Source organism: Pleurotus ostreatus (assembly GCF_014466165.1).
Source record: "Pleurotus ostreatus strain PC9 chromosome Unknown scaffold_1, whole genome shotgun sequence".
NCBI classification, from domain to species: Eukaryota; Fungi; Basidiomycota; class Agaricomycetes; order Agaricales; family Pleurotaceae; genus Pleurotus; species Pleurotus ostreatus.
Window position 1 is genome coordinate 3,931,144 of NW_023503156.1, and position 19,836 is coordinate 3,950,979.

The following is a 19,836-nucleotide window of genomic DNA, read 5'->3' on the forward strand; positions in this document are numbered from 1 at the left end:
CCGTGTGAACGTCCCCAGTCGATCTCTCGTCACCACGCTTGCCTTAGTTAACACCCCGGCCCGGTGCAACCGCCATGACTTCAAGGTACACATGACCATTGTTTGGCTTCATCTCTTTGATCTAACACGTTATCCCTTACCAGGTTGGACCGGCTCCTCCTCCTGCTGGACACTGGGTCTTCGACCTCGGTCAGGAAGACAGCAGCAAAACAATTAGCACAACTTGCTGCAAAAAGCGTGATAAGTGATGTCGCCGTCGAAGAAGATATCAAAACAAATCGCCACCAATCGTCACTCGGCGACCCCTCTTCTTGGGCCGAGCTGATGGCCGTTGTAGCACGGGTACGGACCGTTTATATTAACGATAATACGGCTGTAGAATAATGACCCTTATTTGTGCTTCTAGATTATACCGTATTTGCATTCGAAGTCATACGAAACGCGAAACGCTGCATCTAATGCTTTGTCGCAAATATTCTCGTTGGTCCCAGTCTGGCAGCCATCGTCGCAGAGTAGCCCATTAAACGGCAAAGAAAAATCAGAAGAACAATGCGCCGTACCGGAGTTTCCTTCGTTCTCTGTGCAAGAACTCATACTTCAAGGGAAACTCCTCCTGGCGTCATCCGGCAAGGAGTTTATCAAACCTACTGGTATCTTGTCCAGCTCGGCCGAAGTCAAGAAGGCCCGCAAGGAGGCCATGGGTCGCCTCGGCCTTGAATTTCTCGACGAAGCCGGCGACGAAATGGAACTTGAGAAGGAACTAGCAGATAGTGCGCAGCAAGATGCCGACGTTGAAATGGAGAACCCTCTCAAAATTGAAGAACCCATGCCACCCGTTTCGCCGATGGATATCGTGGTCGATACGAAAGTCAAGGAGCCAAGTCCATCGCGGTCGGCCACCCCTGTCCCATCCCCTTCAACTGCGACTTCCACGGTGCCCGACGCTGATATCTCTGCTTTATCGGCTCGAGAGCGTAATCGACTCAAGCGTAAGAGAAAACCAGGTAATACTGCATTCGTAGCTGCCCCTCCTCCGCAAAGTCCCGGTACGAAGTATAATGCCGCTCCCGTAGGTGGTGCTGCGAACAAGTTGGTCTATTCACTTTCGGTTGCACATGCGTATCTCACCTTGCATCCCCCAGGGCCCGTCTAGTGGCCACGGAAGACAAGTCGACAAATAACTCTCGTATGAGCAGCCCTAGCGGCACTAATGGATCCTCACCTGAGAAAGTTGTCATCGATCCAACGAAAGGCGGTGCCATTTCCCCGAAAGCTGCTCAACAGTCGAAAGCCCTCGAAGTTAATCCTGGACAATGGGTTTGGGACGGAGTTGTCAAAGTACTTGAAGTAGATTTATTTAGTGCAGCATGGGAAGTCAGGCATGGCGCTGCCATGGCTCTACGGGAGGTACTCAAAGTCCAAGGGAAATGCGGCGGTATGAAAGGTAAATGACCTTTCTAGCGTCGTATGCGTTTCTTATCCTTTATCTAAGATGGGGCAAGCGCTGAAGAAAACGACATCGCACATGAGAGGTGGTGTAACGGTCTCGCCTCCAAGCTATTGTGTGTGCTAGTACTCGACCGATTCGGCGACTTCGTTTCAGACCAGGTACTTTTAGTATCGCTTCTCTACCCTACATTGCTGAAGGCTCGGAATTGTAGGTCATAGCGCCTGTGCGCGAAATCATTTCTCAGACCCTTGCATCGCTTCTGCTCCATATGCCACGACGCTCTCTAGTCCATGTTCACTCAATCCTCCTTCAAATGATTCGTCAGGATTTTCCTATACCATGCGCCAAGATGTCCGAACGTGGTTCGAAAGCTGATGCAGCCAGTAGTCACATATGGGAGGTTCGCCATGCCGGTCTTCTCGGTGTAAAATACGAAGTGGCTGTCCGAAGCGACCTCTTCGAAGCCAGCTTCAACGACATGAAGCAAGAAGACGACACAACTGTTTCTGGAAAATCCATTCTTAGGGACGTGGTTGACGCCGCAATATTAGGGTGAGCTTTCACGATCAAGGGAGATGGTTTGTTGATAAGAAATAATAGGCTAGGTGATCGCGACGACGATGTCCGAGCTGTTGCTGCTACGTCTCTACTACCAGTCGCGCAGCACATTGTGGAACAGATTCCTGAGTCCCTAGATCAAATCTTGATAGTTCTCTGGCATTGCCTATCTGACATGAAAGACGATCTCAATTCGAGTGTCGGTGCTGTCATGGACTTTCTGGGTCAGTCTATGTTTGCTATACCATCTCTCAGGTACTAACCCGCCATCAGGAAAACTTGTGACCTACGACAGAGTAATCGAATGCCTAGGGGGTGATACGGTAGCGTGAGTCAGATTTTACCACTATGTTGACCAAAGTCTTACCATCATTACAGGCTTCCATTATCAACTCTGGCTCCTTCGCTCTTCCCCTTCTTCCGACATACCATTCCCAATGTCCGGCTCGCGGTGGTGAAGACGCTTGACTCTTTCATGAATGTCCCGACATTACCTCGCGACTGGGTATCTTCTTCATTCCTCCGCCTGCTCTTCCAGAATATGGTGGTCGAGGAACGTCAAGATGTCAGAGATGCTAGTCTCGTTGCTTGGAAAACAGCGCTATCAATCTTGGCCGAAACACCTGGTCGCATGAATGACACAATCACCCAACAGCACATCCTTGAGTGGTACGCAATGATGATGACACCTCTGGGTGTTCCAATCGACCCATCGGCTTTCTTCCATCCATCACTCGCCAACGAAGGAGACGCGCCCGTAGAACGCCACAATGTTGATAAGAACATGCTAGCCCAGGACCAGTCGTTAATCACTGTGGAGGTCACGCTCAGGGCTCGAGTTGCCGCCGCTACAGCGATGTCGCGCTTGATATTTAGCTGGTCGGAAGATGTAAGCTGCTCTCCACTCGTTTCTGTAGCGGAGACTTATTTACTTCGTATTGCCAGCTAGGAGTTACCGACGAGCTGTTTCAACCCATCCTGTTGCACTACGTCGATTCTACGAGCATGCTCCAGAAGTTCCTGGCGGCCATCGTCTCGGAGGAGTGGGCGAAGCTATACTCGGCGTCATTCCCCAAGACTCTCCTAATTGAGAAATCAGTCCTCGCGCAGCAGCTCAGCACCAAGACGTTAGCTGCGTTACAGAGTAACCCGCCGGCGGCCTACCACGAAATGGCGTTGACGCTCTCCCGTATCCATGCAGATTGTATCGCTCTCCTTCACTCGTTTGCCTCTGACTGCAAACTGCCTATCTCGTCTATTCCATTCCTTGGCAATGAAATCGACATCACTGGTAGCAAGGAAGGTTGCTTCACCATAGAGACTGCGAACAAGGCAGTCGGCCCCATGTATAATCAACTCAAGGACAGACTAGGAAGAACGAAGAAGCGAGAAGTATCGATCATCGCTGAGAAGCGGAACCAAGTTGTAGCCAGCATTGAGCGGTATATTGAGGTCAAAGGTCTCCACGACATCAGAGTGGCTGCTGCGTTCGCCGCCTCATTCGTCGCGTTCAAGAGTACACCAGATAAAGTCAGTCCCGTCGTGAAGGGCCTGATGAATGGTATCAAGGTAAGCTCATTCACTGCATTACGAGCACTAACAGCTAATGCGGACGCAGAACGAAGAAAACATCGACTTGCAAACACGCTCTGCAGCAGCCGTCGCGTCTTTCATCGAATTCTGTGCCAATCACAATATTGCCCAGCCACCCGACAAGATAGTAAAGAATCTATGCACCTTTTTGTGCCAGGACATTGAACAGACGCCGACATTTGCATACACACGGAAGACGTTGCAGGGCATTCTCTCCTTCCAAGCATCCTCGACCGATTCCGGAGTTCGAAACGGCAAATTCGGATCGAAGGGAGAGAAACCCGACGCGCTCAAGACGGACGAGGCATCCAAGTCCCGTCTATCACGGCGAGGTGCTTGTTTAGCATTCGCCGAACTTTCAACAAAGTTTGGGCCGCGGTTGTTGAGTGTCATTCCTAATATGTGGCAATCTATGGTTGGCGGTCTACTTAGTGCCTGCGCCTCTGGTATGCAAATTACTATTGATATCAGCACCACTATTGACGTTTTCTCAGATTCTCCTGACAAGTCTGACGCCCTAATTGAGAAGCAGTATGGCCAAGACGTGATCGACTCTCTCAGTGTCTTGGAGGCTGTAGTACCTGCACTTCATGAAGACCTGTGGCCGAAGCTGGTTGAAATATACCCGATGGTGGCTCTTGCTCTTCGTAGTCGATTTGCCATCATGCGGCAGTGCGCCGCCCGCTGTTTTGCAACTGTCTGCGACGTCATGACCGCAGATGCCATGCAATACGTCGTAGAGACCATCCTACCGCTACTTGGGGATCCTCTCGTTCTATCCAACAGACAGGGCGCTACCGAACTTATTTATCGTAAGTAACGTAACCTTCGCTACGTAACTCATTTAACTCTCTTCTCCACAGATACTGTTCAGAAGCTCGATATCAAGGCTCTTCCTTATGTGATATTTATGGTTGTCCCGGTGCTCGGCCGAATGAGCGATCTGGACGATGACATTCGATCAACGGCCACGAACACCTTCGCGTCGCTTGTTAAGATGGTACCTCTTGAGGCCGGCTTGCCCGATCCTCCGGGCTTCCCCGAAGAGCTATTGAAGCGACGAGAAGACGAACGACAGTTTCTTACGCAGTTACTGGATGGTAGTAAGGTTGAACAATACAACATCCCTATCAATGTCAAAGCCGAACTCAGAAAGTACCAACAAGAGGGTGTCAATTGGCTGGCCTTTCTGGCTAAGTTTCAGCTTCACGGAATTCTTTGCGATGGTAAGCTATATTCACAATTCCGCTTGTGCCATCTTTTAACTTTTCTCGTTAGATATGGGTCTTGGGAAAACACTGCAATCGATCTGTATACTGGCCAGCAAACACTTCGAGCGTGCCGAGCGTCATCGGGAAACCAAGACGCCCGATACCGTCCACCTTCCCTCGCTTATCATCTGCCCGCCAACACTCACAGGCCATTGGTATTACGAAATCCTCAAATACGTCGATAACATAAGGCCGGTCCTCTATACCGGGAATGCGAGGGAGCGTAACCGTCTCGTTTCAAAGCTGAAATCGTTTGACGTGGTCATCACTTCTTACGAAGTCGTGCGTAACGATATCGCGAGCTTGGAAGAGATGAATTGGCTGTACTGCATCCTCGACGAAGGTCATGTCATAAAGAACGCCAAAACCAAACTCACCAAAGCCGTCAAATGTATTCGAGCCCAGCATCGCCTGATTTTGTCGGGGACACCAATTCAGAACAATGTCCTTGAATTGTGGAGCTTGTTTGATTTCCTGATGCCCGGCTTCCTGGGCACTGAGTCTTCCTTCAACGAACGGTTTGGGAAGCCTATACTCTCCAACCGCGACGGAAAGGCTAAGAATGGCGAAGCTGGTAAGTGCTTCGTAGGAAACGACAGTTCAGATCCTGATTTATTTTAGCGGCTTTGGCGCTCGAGGCATTGCACAAACAAGTTTTGCCTTTCTTGCTTCGCCGGTTGAAGGAAGACGTGCTGAATGACCTTCCACCGAAAATTATACAAGACTACTACTGTGAATTATCGGACATTCAGAAACACCTTTACGACGATTTCGCCCAGTCTCAAGCTCGGTTATCTGCTGAGGATGCTGTCAAGTCAACGACCGCAAAGGGGGAGAAGGGCCAACAACACGTTTTCCAATCATTGCAATACCTCAGAAAGTTATGCAACCATCCAGCCCTTGTACTCAAAGACCCTGAGGCGCTATCTACTGCCATGGAGAAGGTCAAGGGCCAGACCACAGGCTTGGCCGACATTCAAAATGCGCCGAAGCTCCTCGCCCTCAAGTACGCACGTTTTATGCTGGTCCTATGCGTTTTGTACTCATACCCGACTTTAGACAACTTCTTACGGATTGTGGCATCGGCGCAAGCGCTGCACAAAGCACCACCGATCTCGGCAAGAGCGAGCTCGTAGACGTGCCAGAGTCGTCCACTGGCGCCTTCTCTCAACATCGCGTTCTTATCTTTTGTCAGATGAAACAGATGCTCGATATCATCGAGACTGATTTGTTCAAGCAACACATGCCATCCGTTACCTACATGCGACTTGACGGCGGCACTGATTCAAGCAAGCGACATGCGATTGTGCAGACCTTCAACGCTGACCCGAGTATCGATTGCTTGCTTTTGACAACACATGTCGGAGGTCTCGGTCTGACTCTGACTGGCGCGGACACCGTAATATTTGTTGAACACGACTGGAACCCAATGAAAGATTTACAAGCCATGGACCGAGCCCATCGTATCGGTCAAAAGAAAGTGGTGAACGTCTACCGCCTAATCACGAAGGGTACACTGGAGGAAAAGATCATGGGGTAAATGTCGTATCTATCTACCAACAGCCGCCTCTAACATTTGTTCAGTTTGCAACGCTTCAAACTCAACATTGCAAATTCCGTTGTGACACAGCAGAACTCGGGTCTGTCGTCTATGGATACCGACCTCGTCCTTGATCTTTTCCGGCGGACAACAGAAGAAGAAGATGCCGCTGCCGCGGCGAAGAAGAAGGCGAAGGAGGCCGCTGGTCCAGTGTCCCAAAAGAATGTACTGCAGGGCCTGGAAGACCTACCTACTGAGGATGAGTACCAGGGCTTGGACGTAGGGAGCTTCATGGGCTCTCTTGGGAGATGAACGTTTGAATCCACGCAATGTTGTCGTTTTTCGTCCATATTATTATTATTCTTGCATCGCCTGTCTAGCACCTGTTTGTAGCTATTACTTAGATACATTTCATCAACCCGTACATACTTGTAATTTCAATGCAATCTTTCGAGCAAAAGTCGTTTAGTACCGTACGTAATGTCGCTAAACATATCCCTCAAAACGAAAAACACAAATCAATCTGAATCGTTGTATGTGTTAGTATAAAAGCAATGGTCCTCCGGGTCGCTTTGGCTTTTGCTTGGGAAGAAACCGGTGCCAAATGGATGGGACAGTAAAGACGATAACGAGCAAGGCAATGGCCCCTACAACCCCGCAGATGGTCCCAATGAGTTGAGGCGTCGCTAGGGATCCTCCAGAAGGTGGTGCTGACGTGGTGTCAGCAGCGGATGGGGAAGGCGATGAGGGTGACTGCGAAGACGGTGGAAATACTGGAGGTGTTGGCAGGCATGACAGATCTGTGCCATTGTTAACGAAGAATTGTGGCGATCGCGATATTTGGGGAACGGCTTGGTTGGGATTGAATGCTATAGCAACATACCACCCTTGGGGGACATCCACCAATGGCCAGTCCTGCCGTTGTGCGCTCGGAGAGGCAGTTTTGTTGACTGTACGTGTAATAAGGGGAGTGGCATCGTGAGTGCTAGGAGGAGGGAGGCCTGGCCCTTGTTGAGCCACGCGCTCGTTTGTAACAGTTATCGTCATTGGAGCGGCTCGAGAATCGGACACGCGCCAGGTAAAAGTGGTCGACTGGCATGTGGACGTATTGGAAGGGTTGTCCCATTGGAAGGGTAAGGAAGATATAGCGCTACTCGACGAGCTAGACGGTTGAACCGTCGAGATTACAGTCGTTGTGTTGGAGGGGAACGATGTAGTGGCAGGGGGCTCTTCGATAGCGTCTTCACCATCGTCTTCCTCCTTTCCGCCATGCTTCAGTCCATGCTTTGCTTCGGAGAGCGCAGCACGCAGGGCAGGGATCAGCCACAATATAGTACGGTACATCAACTTATGCCAGCGATGTTCAACGTAGAGTCTGGTTGGGTGGGATCAGTGTGTTGTCATAGAACACGAAGGTGAACCTACTAGGCGATGTGGGTGTCAAAAACGAGTCGACAGAGGGATCCTGGCGAGCGCGTGAGTGCATTATGACTTATGGATAATCGTTCTAGCCAGCAAGCTGCAAGGGCAGTGGCGCAATGGCACTCTGGGAACAAACTTTCGCCACTCGCTCTTTTCCAGGACGGACCAATTCATCACAGAACCGGTCTGAGGGAGCATCTGCCCAAGATTAGGCTAAACCTCCCATCAATTTTTGACTGGGAAATAGACGTAGAAGCGTGGCTTCTGTTCACGTCTGTTTCTGCCAGTTTTCAACGGTGTGCGATCCGAAAGGAGTACATTGGAGCTCTGGAACAGATGTGGCCGGTTCCGGCCAGTCAGAAAATATTTGACCGATATCTATATCTCACATACCATCAGATACTTGACATGTAGAGGCCGCGGCAACGCCATCGTGGTCAAATCGTAGTCGTGGAAGTTCAAGAACCTCGGGAACTTGAATGTAAAGTTTATCAGATAAGATTGAGTGTAATTATAGAATTGACTTGAGCACGTTCACAGGACCCAACCTTCACGATGCCTCATTCTTTCCCAAACCGCCATGAAGACCGTGGCTATCGTTGGTGCAGGCCCTGCAGGCCTCGTTATGTGCAAATCTCTGCTGGAGAGCTCATCTCCTGACCTCGCCTTCGACCCGATTATCCTCGAACAAGAAGATGACATTGGCGGCACCTTTAAGTACCGCTCGTACGATGTGAGCACACCACTATTGTCTAACGGAAAATGATTTACCTGAGTCAAAGAACGCCAATTTGGTCTCGAGTAAACAGCTCACGTCCTTCTCTGATTTCCGGATGCCGATGGAGCATCCAGACCATTTAACGTTGGAGGTACCTGAGTCCTCGAACTAATTTCAGTGTGAGACGTTCCCACTCAATCACGTACAGGAATACGTGAACTACTTGCGGGCGTATTGCGCGCACTTCAGCTTCACTGACCGGATACGCTTGCAATCCAAAGTCGTAAACATCTCACGCGATCCGAATGGCGACCATATCGTAGCCTATGTACACAAGTCGCAAACGGGCGAGTGGGAAAACGGTGTGTATTATTACCCATGACGTGAAGTCGCAATTGAATAACCCACCGATACCCAGTTCCTCGGACAATCCGTGCACATTATGTTGCTATTTGCACAGGCTTGCATGTCATCCCCGCAGTTCCAGAACTCCCTGGTATAGGGCATATCGCGCAGGCCTTCCACTCCCATGAATACAAATCTCGGGATCAACTGGCCGGGCGGCGCGTCATGATCTTGGGCACTGGGGAGACTGGCATGGATATAGCTTATGAAGCTGCGAAATCCGATGCCAAACAAGTCGTCTTGTGCTCCCGGTCCGGGTAAGTAGTATTTGCTTCCGTTATCTGCTTGACGTCGCTGATATTCGAACAGATTCCTGTCGTTTCCAAAGGCATTGGTGCGTCCTATGGCAAGTATTTCTCTCGACGTAGCCAATACGTCCTGGGCTGTAGAATGATTTTGAAATATTCGGCTTCAAATTCGAGTCCAATAAGCCCCTTCCAATTGACACTCTCATAACCAACCTCGCTGAAACGGCATATGTTGTGAGTACCCTATGCAGCCGCATGTATGATATCTAATCTTAACCCTCGATAGCATCCTTGGGTTGCGGCCACCCACATCCGTTGGTTGTGCGTCTGATTCTCCCTCAGTTTCGCCGACAGTATGTTCGTGTCTCTGATTCGCTACTCAGCGTCTCAGACTTCGTCATCAAGAGGGTTCTTTGGCTCTTGACAGGTAAGTAATCGAGATGGAATTGATTTCAGGAAGCTGAGCTGTCGTCCACAGGCACACAAGCTGGATGCAACCAATGGGTGAGTACCCTCGGTTCGCAGGGTCCGCTATCGTTAATCAAGATGGCCTTAGGTTGGCGAGCTCGAGCCTGAACGTTTAGGAAGGGCATATGTATTCTTAAACAAGGTAGCACGCACCCCGAGCTACGATAAGCAGAATGACTAAGACGATTCACAGTCCCACAAAGCCATGCCCTACATCAACCGTCCCTGGAGGAAGCGCTCCTACTTCTTGGACTACCTCTCTAAATATATCGACCCTCCAGAAGACTCACCACCACATACGAACTTCGGCGTCGACCTCGCGCCGTTCCCGTCCCACATCCTCCCTTCTGGCCGTGTAGTCTTCCCTCTAACCAAGCGGAAAGATGCGGTGCGAATACAGGGGATCGAAGTCAAACCTGATGTTGTGATATTTGCGACGGGGTATCGGCAGGACTTCCCCTTCTTGGAAGAAGGGTACCCGACGCCAGACCAGGCGGACATGCGGAATGTCGTAAAGTCTGGAGAGGAGACGATAGCGTTTATAGGGTTCGTGAGACCTGGCGTAGGTGAGCAGCACGCGAATGTATCCAGACGACGTGGCCCGCTTACTGATACAATGATGGTCAAAGGCGCTATACCTCCCATTGCGGAGATGCAAAGCCTGTGGTGGATATCCCTACTCAAGAATCAAGTTCGCAAACCGCTGCCACCACCTCATTATCACCTTCTTGTCAAGGAGACGGCGCGCATCAAGTATGGGGTCGACCACTCAACCTACATGAGTACTCTTGCAAAAGATATTGGGGCAGCTCCTGGTCTCTGGGAATTATATCGCGAACATGGACTCCATGTGCTCGTCGCCTACTGGTAAATAATCAGCACATTCTTTCGTGGATGAAGAATAGTACTGAGTAGGCCTTTTTCTAGCTTCGGTGCGGCGTTCACGACTTTCTATCGCCTGGTCGGCCCTCACCGGTCCCCTATGGCACCTACCATTGTTAAAACAGAGATATGGGAAACTATCACTCGTAGAGGAGTTCTCGGTAATCTTCTCATGGGTATCATACCGATGCTGTTTTACTTGTGGCTCAACACTTTGGCTTTGGCTCTTGAGACAGCTTCATTCCTTTTACCCCGTCGTATGCTTGCTTTGTTGACACCGAAGACTATGTAGGTTCTGGGCTGGATGAACATCATGTATACGGTGTATTGTATTCTTACTGGGGATCGTCGTCAGAGAGGGTGCACTCGAGATAAGATAAGATAAGAAAGATGGGCTCAAAAAGGACTGTCCCAACGCCTCCTATTTCCTCGCCATATTCAACTACGACACCCGTCCCGCACAACGTTCCCCGTTATCCTCGCGGGTAGAAGATGAACCGACTTTACCTAAGTTCATGGTCATTGTCGTCGTTCCAGCTGCACCCTCCGTAGCAGTGGGGCCGGTGCACAGAGTGCATGTGTCACCCGATCTTCTCCGGATGCATTAGAATACATAAAAATCAAAAGTCGCCCATTGCATGCAAATGGTGCAGACGTATTTTAATGTGGTCGAATCTTGCCTATGGCACTAGATCGTCTGCAAAGGCAGACACGCATGCAGAGTTTATGCTCGAGGTTGAATGAAGTTGTAATCGGTCTTGTGCCACAGAGATGCTGGCCTGACCGTAATTTTTGGAACCTCCCTCTTTCTTAGAGGATTTTATATTCTAGCAGTAGCATCCCCCCTCTACCTCATTTAGTCGCTGCCCCCGTGGATGAATACTGTTCGAATCCTCATGTACACCCAGTGCCCACTTTGAAACAGGTTGCCTCCGTACGATACCTGTCTAGCACATAATGTTAGTGAGAGCCATCTTATTAGACACCCCAGGTCTGTGTATCCAATTACAAGCTTCAACGCACCATCCCAAATGCTTCAAGCTTCCAACAGAAGTTACTTCAATCTTATCTTATCATTTCATCTGCTACCTGTGAATCTCCCACGTGAGGATATGCATAGAGGTCATCAGATGACATCACGCGTCTGAGTGGTGTGAGAAAGGACCTGCACCGGGCCACCCAAGCCCAAATGTCTCACATAACATTCTTCAATTCGAACTCTCATCATCCCGCCGAAGAATTTTCACCATGGTCGGTGAGTACGTCTACCGCTACAACGACCTCCATGTTCACTGCGACTCCAGGAACACGTAAAAGAGCTGCGGACGAATCTGCAGGGCCAGCGACGCGTTCGTCGAAGGTCGCGAAGACCAAGAAGGCGGCGTCGCCTGGGAAGGCAGCCAAAGGTGGAAAAGGAGCCAAGGCCGCGCCCTCTACCTCCAATTTCAAGGCGAAGGCCCTGCCCATTCATATCCACATGACGCATACTCCTGCGAGCATTGACGAAGATACCGTTTCTACAGCGTCAAAGGATCCAGGATCGTTGGGCTCGGTGACACTTTTGCCCAGCACTTTCTCTACTGGCAGCTACGGCTGGAAGGGGAGCAAGCGCATCACCGTCGAGCTTCAAAACACAGAGAACGGGGAAGAGAAAGAGACAGTTCAAGTTATGGTAACGTGAGTCCCCCAGACATCCCGCGTAAATATAGTCCCGTCGCTGACTAGGAACAGGATCAATGCTGCTGTCCTGGGGAGCAAGAATGCGAAGCATGACGGCGAGGAGGAAGCCGCTGCAGAAGATGGCAAAGTTGAAGAACAAGCTGCCGAAGATGCCAACGCTGCCAAAGACGCGGAGGCTGCAGAACAAACAGAGCTCACAGATCAAGCCGAGGCTGAGGATAAAACCGAGTCAGCGTAGGACCCTCCCAACCACTATATTCTTATCGTATACTGTTATTTCTAACAAATGTGGGAATATGGACCGTATCCAATGTTGTTATGTTGCTAGGTTACGTACACGGATGCGAGGTTCGAGGAAATGTATAGCGATAAGATTGAGAGGATGAAGCTCGGTCGGTCGGCCAAGGACTACAACAACTGGTACACCGAAAAGAGGAGGAAGTTTAACGATCGTCTACAGAAAGGTGTAACGGCGCGTAATTGGACGCTTGTGCTGTACAAGGAAGCCTCGTCCTTAGTGGAACTGTGTATGGCTGGCTGATGTATTCAGTTAGTTTGGATTGGTTGTGCTCTTGGATCCGAGGTGGAATCCGTTGAGATACGGGAGAGGGAGCCGAAGTCATTAGTTCACGACGTTTCTGCCTCATCTTATCACCTAAGGCAGTGGGTGGCGGTAATGGAAGGAAAGATGCTGAAAAGAAGGTAAGTTTGTGGCAGAGTTACAACTTCTGTCGAACAAACCCATGATCGACAAAAGACAATGAGTCGCCTCGGTGAATTATGCTGTTCCTGTGGCCGTCTTTACCGCACTTTGAATACCGTATCAACTAACAAGTGGACAGATTTTAAGAGCGTACTGAGTGATCCTCAGCTGCTGTTCCGTTCTTCAGAGCGTAATATACGCTTTTGCTGTGTCTTTCGTTGCAGTCATCGAATGCAGGTGGAATAGTAGAAGCTATAGACGCTGGGCAATTGAGCACAAGAACGAATGTCCGATCGATACGCGATCGACGAAACAATAGACACTGGACACTGCGCTCAATATTCACTACTTTTACTCTACTGCGTGGGAAGGTATGATAAAAGTATTCTAACTACTTTTACAATCCTTTGTCCGAAGGTATCGTGTAAAGTATGATGAAAGTATTGAAGAAATTGCCTTTTTGGGCAACTTTCTTCAATACTTTTCGCATACTTGGACCATAACTGGACCATACTTTAGGACAAAGGATCGTGAAAGTATTTAAAATACTTTCATGATACTTGCGCCACTAGTATGATACAGTAGGGATCCTTGCACGCTGTGGGAGGAGTTACCGAGAGGTCACGGTGATGTGTAATATCCTCTATAAACTGCACGCCGAATACGAATCAGCGCAATTGTTCCACAAAGCTAATCAAGGCAAAACGAGGATCACCCAAAATCAACGGCATATGCGCATCACTGGATGGTACATCAGCGTGCGGAGTGGGTGAGGAGAAAGGGATGTGGGTTGGTGAATGAGTGGTGGAACGCGCTATATAACCTAGATCCTGACCGTGGGAGCATTTGTCGACGATAGCTACTGTTATCTTGTCGTGCAAGAGAACAAGGTAAGCTGTAAGTGCACCCCCTCTGACATTGACACGATGATTCTAGCGAGTCGGCTCCCCCGACGATCCCGAGGCCCAGCTCATTGCAGAGTCCATCGCCGCCTTTCATCTGAATGCCATCCGGCGCAGATATGAAAGCAATTTACCCCCTCTCGAGCGGCAGGTAATTCCGGGCATCACCATGGTCGGAACGAGTCCTATTTTCTACCGCACCACCGTCACACGCTCCCTCCTCAATAATCTGAGCTCCCTACAGTATCCGAGCGAGGAGACAATCGTTCTCCGGTTCGTTCCACCCGTCGCTAATCCCCGTCTTTATTCTAGGGTGGGGATGACCACTGTAGAGAACCGTCGTATTGTCTTGCAATGCTTTGAGGCCTTCAAACCCTTGTTGGTTCGTAGTCGCCCTCTGTTCAGATTGGCACCATGCTAACATCTGGTAACAGGGTCAAGGAGTGTGACAGGTAACTTTGCTAGGGTCGCAGGTTACGGTGGATACACCAAGGCGTTCAGGCTCAGACAAACTTATGTTTAGCGCCAATCTGCACCTTCCTCTGCGTTGTCCTTGCTTTCGTTCACCACACCTGGCGGTTTTGAATACATTTGCCCCCGCGTTTTCTTCGTCGAATAATAGAGTGACATATTGCACGTGTATCTTCGTGGTTTGAGAGCTGTTGTTCGAAGCATGATGCATGAAGAGCGATATTTGAGTGCTCGAGATCCTAAAGTGAAGCTAAAATATCCAAACCCCGAAGGTGAAGGCGGTGATTTATCTTCGTAGGTATTTTGAAGGCGCCCTGCGCAAACATTGTCGACATACTAACAAAACGGCACCGCGCACTTGGTCAAACCCTAATAACCGTCCTCTGTCAAGTCCACAACCAACAACATGACTCTTCCAATCGGCCATGTACACCTGGACCTCCTCGGCCGAAATCAGATTCGCGTTGTAATCGACACTGAGCTCGATGCGTCCTTGCCAGGAGGGGATACGGAAAAACCTATAAGTTAGTATGTAATGGTGTTACCGAGCTACATACAAGTCGAAAGATTTGCCAAATCAAGCCTTAACCAAAGGAGGATTCAGGGAAGACAACGGGTCGCGAACACGACGGTATGAGCTTTTAAAAGGTGGAGGAAGGGTGAGGTTCAGAATATCTTTCTTCGGCAGGCTCTAGCATATATGCTGTGTATAAGCATGCCGCGGGGTGAAGGTTGAGTTCTCCGAACTCACGTGAAGCGATAAGATAAAGGCGCTTTCAGAGATCTATATCTATAATAGCATACGTATATATTGCTATTCGCCGGTAAATACATCGCATTCGTACCAATCAATGCCCTAGGATAGGCTGAGCCTTGTATGATTCCTCAAGGTACTTGATCTCTTCCTCTGTCAACTTGACATCGAGAGCACCTATTACGCAAGATAGACGTGGAAATCAGTGCCATTTAGATAACACGAGTAAGAAAATTTACTAACCGATGATGTCCTCTAGATTCTTGAGATTGGTGGTACCTACAACGGGGGCGTTGACTCCTATGCCGAAGATAAGAAGTTACTAGATAGTTCAGATTGGTGCTAGGGTATACGAACCTTCTTTGGAGAGAGTCCATGCGATTGAGATCTGAGCCATACTGACGCCTTTCTTCTTCGCAATTTCCTCGACCCTGGAGAAATGAGTTTGAGTGTTATGATAACACTGGCCGGTAAAATGTAAGATGGGCAGCACTAACCTTGCCACGATGTCAGCCCATCCTGGACCTGCAAGGTACATGGCATTCCAACTAGGGAGGTTCTGGACGTCAATATAGGAAAATCAAATGGGAGAGCTTCACGCACGGATCCGTCTGCTGCCTCTTTGTTGCATTTTGAATTGCCACAGGCCTGGTTAGTCTCCCCCCAGCCAACGGCGACCAGGGGATGGAACCAACGCCGAAGTGCTGTGCATTGTGTCAGCTCTCAATGTTTCGTACGTTTTGTCACTGATGCGTACCTTCAAAGTCGGGAGCATCTCCCGCTCTTCTTCGCGGTAGAGAAGGTTGTAATGGTTCTGCATAGATATGAACGGGGTTAGGTTGTGCGTGATGGCGTAATCTGGCATGCAACCATTAGCATTCTGACGAGGGACTAGCGCTGCGAATGGATTTACTTTGCATTGCGTGGACTTGAAACGAAGGATGGAATTAGTTACGCGTACGTCGACAAATGGTGCTCCTCACATTGCCATGCATAACATGAGCTCATGCCGATGTATCGAACATACCCCGCCTTGACAACATCGTCAAGCGCTTGCATCTGGGAAACATATCAATGATGAATCCAACGGTCCATAAAATATCATATTGCGCACCGTCTCTTCTATAGGAGTATCCTTGTCGAATCGATGGCCTGTGCAAATTAACAACCACTGAAAATGACGCGAGCAGTCAAGCTAACTCACATTGGAGCACATCGATGTAATCCAGCTGCAGCCTTTCTAGACTGTGCTTTACGCTTTCGAAGATGTGCTGCACGAGAGATTGATGCGCATGGTGGAAGGAAATATGATAGACGACGTACCTTGCGGCTTAGGCCGTATTGGTTCACGAAGCCCAATTTATCAAAATCTTTGGGGTTGAATCCAATGAAGCTCGGATCGCGCGATACGGCACCGCATAACTACAATTACTTGTGAGATCAACCGGCATAGCTTGGCTCTGGAGGCGTCATACCTTAGTCATAACAACAATTTCGTCCCGAGGGAGGTTGTGTTGCTTGATCGCCTTGCCTAAAATGACCTCCGATTCGCCGTTCGAGTACACCTATAAGGTTCTTCTTGTCAACAAACTCCGGACGCTAGTCAGCTGTAGCCATACATTTGCCGTGTCGAAGGTTTGGATGCCATGGTCGTAGCTGAAGTGTCGCCGTCAATATGTTGTCCATATGCGACAAAGATCGGGGTGGAGGGACGTACGCAAATTTGATATGCTTGATCCCCTCTTCTTCGGGCAAAACCCAACCTTGCCACTGAGGCGTACCATAAGACATGCATCCTAGGATGATTTTGGACACTTTGAGTCCAGATTTTCCTAGATTAACTGATGCGAATATCTTGTTAAGAATCAGAGGTTGATCAGACAACAACATCACTTACCGTACTGCATCTTCGTGGACATGGTTGATTGCTATGATCGGATTGTTCGAGTTTGTGGTGCGTTCAAAAGCTTGCTATGAGTTTATATACCCTTGACATTCAACCACCGATGGATATGCCCCTCTTTCTAAACGTAATTTCCGCCGAATACCCGTTCCTGCCGTACATCCGTTTTACCAGGATTGGTGATCAAACACCCTGGTGCTTACCAACGTATCGATGAACGATGCACTTTGGAAACACAGGCACCAGGATATGTAAACCAGCTATTCGAGCGTTGATAATCACTCCACGGTAAAATCTGGTATATGTAGTTTGCAAGGCAGAGTGCCCACCAAATTAATTTCAAACCAAGGAGAAACGTGCATGGATGGGATGCCATGCCCGTGTACGCGTATCGTCGGCGTCACACTGCGCCGTCCGTAGAGGCAAACACCAGGCGGTCATAAGACCGAACTCGCGCAAGCTTAGAACGTCCTCCTTCAACATCGGGTAGTAGGTACCGCAGTATATCGGCCTTGAACGTGTTCTGACTGCACGTAAGTGTAGGAGAAAAGTACAAGGGGTAATATTCCCGAGCTGTTATTGACCGTGAGATAGTTATCGTAGGAGGAGGTCAGCCCCTGTGAACCAACCATATGCTCAACCATCTTCACTGCGATGGTGCAACCGCGCTCGACACCTGGCGTGATTAGTAACCATCATCTATGGCAGGTATCATATTCTACGATATCCCTTCCTCCCTTGAGCCCCAAGCATGGTCGCACAACACCTGGAGGGTCCGGTAAGGTCATTTCTTCGCGTAGTTGTACACCGTATTCTCAATAAAGCGTCACGACCAAGCTACGCACTGAACATCAAGGGAATTCCATACCAGACGGTATGGGTAGAGTATCCCGACATCGAGGCCGTTTGCAAGAAGATCGGCGCATCGCCCACCGGCGAAGAAGCACCTCACTACACCCTTCCGGTCATCAAGACACATCGACTGGCGCCGTCATATCTGATGGGCCGTTAATCGTTGAATACCTTGATAAGTAATACCCCGATACTCCGGCGTTATTCCCACCTGGGACGCTAGCCTTGCAAGCTGGATTCACGGCCGCGCATGCCCATGCCATATCGCCAGTCAGGCAGTTCGTAATCCCAAGGGTGAATAGCCGTCTGAACCCCCGCAGCGAGGAGGGATGGTCTGGGCAAGGTCGATAGCTGGTTCAAGAAGAGTATAGGCCCTTTCCTCACGGGAGAGTCTGTTACCTTCGCGGACGTTTCGGTGGTTTCCTGCCTCATCTGGCTGAAGGTTATCTTCGGGGAAGATAGCCCGGAGTGGAAGGACATCGCGAGTTGGCACGATGGTCGATGGGATGGGATGGTTAATGCCTTTGCAAAGTATCAACATTAAATCTGATCATGTCGACATCTGAGGCTTGACAAGAGTACATGGAGGTGGTAACCTGATAGGCATAACGGGAGACTCAGGGGAACCTCGAGTAGGCTCACTCTGCTTGCGAGGTGCCGTCAGCGATATCGTCTTTGATAACTTATCGGTAAGTGCGAGACAGCTTCTCTGTGTATATGTAGCTCATCAGCGGCCTCAGTGCGAATAATGTACATGAATTTCAAAGTAACTTCTCCGCGCAGCTCCACTACCCCAGTACTGGTCCCTCAGCACCCACGCGGTCTCCACGCGTGCGACCTGACTCAACGACTTCTCCAGGTCCCGTTGGGTGATTCTTCTGAGTGTGAGTCCACTCTGTCCATTCCGAATCGTATCCTGCTGACCCAGCTCCTTCTACAGGACCGCTTCTTCCTGCGCCTGCGACAATACCGTACCCAGGACCATTCGTGCGTGATCCGCCGGCCGCAGGTACTCCGCCGTATGCGCCCTCATTGTACTGCTGGCCTGTCGGTATATCTGTAGGCTGGTTGGAGCTGGGAACGGGAGGTACTGGGCGGGAAGTCTGATCAGGCACATTACCAGCCAAGGGATCATGCGCATGGCCGACCCCTCCGCCGGTTCCTGTAGCAGCAGTGTGGGGATGTGACGTAGTATTGCCGCTGACAGAACCTCCTCTCCCCATGAGCTTCGCGAACCCCTCCGAAGTCTCTACCCGACCCCTGCGAGCGATTTCGTCATTTGCAACCCCATCACCCGTTGCAGTGTCCACTAATCCCAGCGCTGTGCCACGTATGTTGTCGCCCACGCCTAGAATGCGACAATTCACCCACGGAACTATCTTTGAGGCTACTGGCCTCACGACTTACCATGAACCGCTTGGAAGCCGCCTCTGCAAAGGATCTATGCATCAATCTCGGCGACAGGCCACATCTGTGGGCAAACGAACCTGACTCTGTCTCCAAGGCCACCGCGACTGCCGCTGCCTTTAGAGTTTGGATTTGTGCTCATCGTTGGATTTGTTCAAGTGCTGGTTTAGTGGTGCGAGCCAGACTTGGTGCGCCGACTATAAAGCCTCCTGCGGTGGAGTCCATGACAAAGTATATGAGCTCAGATGTAGGACTCGGGGGGCGCGCACACGGATGTGGAGTCGACAACTATGGCAGAATCAAACCTTCTGGCGGCCGGCCCAGGCTCCGTGATCCAGATCGGCCCAAAACCCCACGATCTTCGGCTCCCAGTAGGAAGGAGGCGATAACGGATACGCAGATACGCCATAATGCACCAGTCTCACCTCCTCTTGCGATTGGGTCCTTCCACCGGACCAATCAATTCACTAACCAAGTATGTCCACCAGATACAAACTTGGCCTATATCCAAGTCGGGTTTACTCTGAGTTTCAAAGGCGTCGTTTCGTATATAAAGTGCGCCATTTTCTGCTTCAAAGTATCAGGCTTTCTGACTCTTTTCTTTCTTCT

At 49.9% G+C, this 19,836-nt stretch overlaps 8 protein-coding genes across 8 annotated transcripts; 5 read left to right on the plus strand and 3 right to left on the minus strand.

Moving 5' to 3' along the window:
- Positions 1 to 74: 74 nt before the first annotated feature.
- MOT1 (TATA-binding protein-associated factor mot1) lies at positions 75 to 6,724 on the plus strand (the record flags this gene model as incomplete). Its single annotated transcript, XM_036771084.1, has 17 exons — positions 75 to 85; positions 144 to 342; positions 407 to 1,089; positions 1,143 to 1,444; positions 1,493 to 1,608; positions 1,662 to 2,002; positions 2,051 to 2,232; positions 2,282 to 2,336; positions 2,387 to 2,897; positions 2,954 to 3,577; positions 3,627 to 4,047; positions 4,096 to 4,413; positions 4,465 to 4,827; positions 4,880 to 5,446; positions 5,494 to 5,878; positions 5,932 to 6,408; positions 6,457 to 6,724. The coding sequence occupies 17 exons, from the start codon at positions 75 to 77 to the stop codon at positions 6,722 to 6,724; spliced, it is 5,823 nt and encodes a 1,940-aa protein (XP_036636929.1).
- A 228-nt stretch (positions 6,725 to 6,952) lies between these two features.
- Positions 6,953 to 8,266, minus strand: PC9H_001435 (uncharacterized protein; the record flags this gene model as incomplete). The annotated part of the gene is made up of 3 exons (XM_036771085.1): positions 6,953 to 7,787; positions 7,834 to 7,877; positions 8,228 to 8,266. 3 exons carry the CDS (start codon positions 8,264 to 8,266, stop codon positions 6,953 to 6,955), a joined length of 918 nt encoding a protein of 305 aa, XP_036636930.1.
- A 148-nt stretch (positions 8,267 to 8,414) lies between these two features.
- On the plus strand, positions 8,415 to 10,847 carry PC9H_001436 (uncharacterized protein; the record flags this gene model as incomplete). Its single annotated transcript, XM_036771086.1, has 13 exons — positions 8,415 to 8,567; positions 8,617 to 8,703; positions 8,761 to 8,914; positions 8,971 to 9,214; positions 9,267 to 9,291; positions 9,347 to 9,439; positions 9,492 to 9,526; positions 9,589 to 9,632; positions 9,684 to 9,709; positions 9,762 to 9,815; positions 9,867 to 10,239; positions 10,303 to 10,540; positions 10,601 to 10,847. The coding sequence occupies 13 exons, from the start codon at positions 8,415 to 8,417 to the stop codon at positions 10,845 to 10,847; spliced, it is 1,773 nt and encodes a 590-aa protein (XP_036636931.1).
- A 956-nt stretch (positions 10,848 to 11,803) lies between these two features.
- On the plus strand, positions 11,804 to 12,473 carry PC9H_001437 (uncharacterized protein; the record flags this gene model as incomplete). Its single annotated transcript, XM_036771087.1, has 3 exons — positions 11,804 to 11,810; positions 11,860 to 12,232; positions 12,287 to 12,473. The coding sequence occupies 3 exons, from the start codon at positions 11,804 to 11,806 to the stop codon at positions 12,471 to 12,473; spliced, it is 567 nt and encodes a 188-aa protein (XP_036636932.1).
- A 1,210-nt stretch (positions 12,474 to 13,683) lies between these two features.
- On the plus strand, positions 13,684 to 14,261 carry PC9H_001438 (uncharacterized protein; the record flags this gene model as incomplete). The annotated part of the gene is made up of 3 exons (XM_036771088.1): positions 13,684 to 13,707; positions 13,766 to 13,828; positions 13,875 to 14,261. The coding sequence occupies 3 exons, from the start codon at positions 13,684 to 13,686 to the stop codon at positions 14,259 to 14,261; spliced, it is 474 nt and encodes a 157-aa protein (XP_036636933.1).
- Positions 14,262 to 15,159: 898 nt separating this feature from the next.
- PC9H_001439 (uncharacterized protein) lies at positions 15,160 to 16,984 on the minus strand (the record flags this gene model as incomplete). The annotated part of the gene is made up of 15 exons (XM_036771089.1): positions 15,160 to 15,242; positions 15,309 to 15,365; positions 15,423 to 15,496; positions 15,563 to 15,613; positions 15,669 to 15,769; positions 15,823 to 15,923; positions 15,979 to 15,993; positions 16,049 to 16,124; positions 16,180 to 16,217; positions 16,270 to 16,336; positions 16,389 to 16,487; positions 16,541 to 16,630; positions 16,685 to 16,721; positions 16,783 to 16,906; positions 16,963 to 16,984. The coding sequence occupies 15 exons, from the start codon at positions 16,982 to 16,984 to the stop codon at positions 15,160 to 15,162; spliced, it is 1,035 nt and encodes a 344-aa protein (XP_036636934.1).
- A 685-nt stretch (positions 16,985 to 17,669) lies between these two features.
- PC9H_001440 (uncharacterized protein) lies at positions 17,670 to 18,364 on the plus strand (the record flags this gene model as incomplete). Its single annotated transcript, XM_036771090.1, has 3 exons — positions 17,670 to 17,746; positions 17,806 to 17,975; positions 18,141 to 18,364. 3 exons carry the CDS (start codon positions 17,670 to 17,672, stop codon positions 18,362 to 18,364), a joined length of 471 nt encoding a protein of 156 aa, XP_036636935.1.
- Positions 18,365 to 18,608: 244 nt separating this feature from the next.
- Positions 18,609 to 19,369, minus strand: PC9H_001441 (uncharacterized protein; the record flags this gene model as incomplete). The annotated part of the gene is made up of 3 exons (XM_036771091.1): positions 18,609 to 19,168; positions 19,228 to 19,250; positions 19,308 to 19,369. 3 exons carry the CDS (start codon positions 19,367 to 19,369, stop codon positions 18,609 to 18,611), a joined length of 645 nt encoding a protein of 214 aa, XP_036636936.1.
- Positions 19,370 to 19,836: the final 467 nt, after the last annotated feature.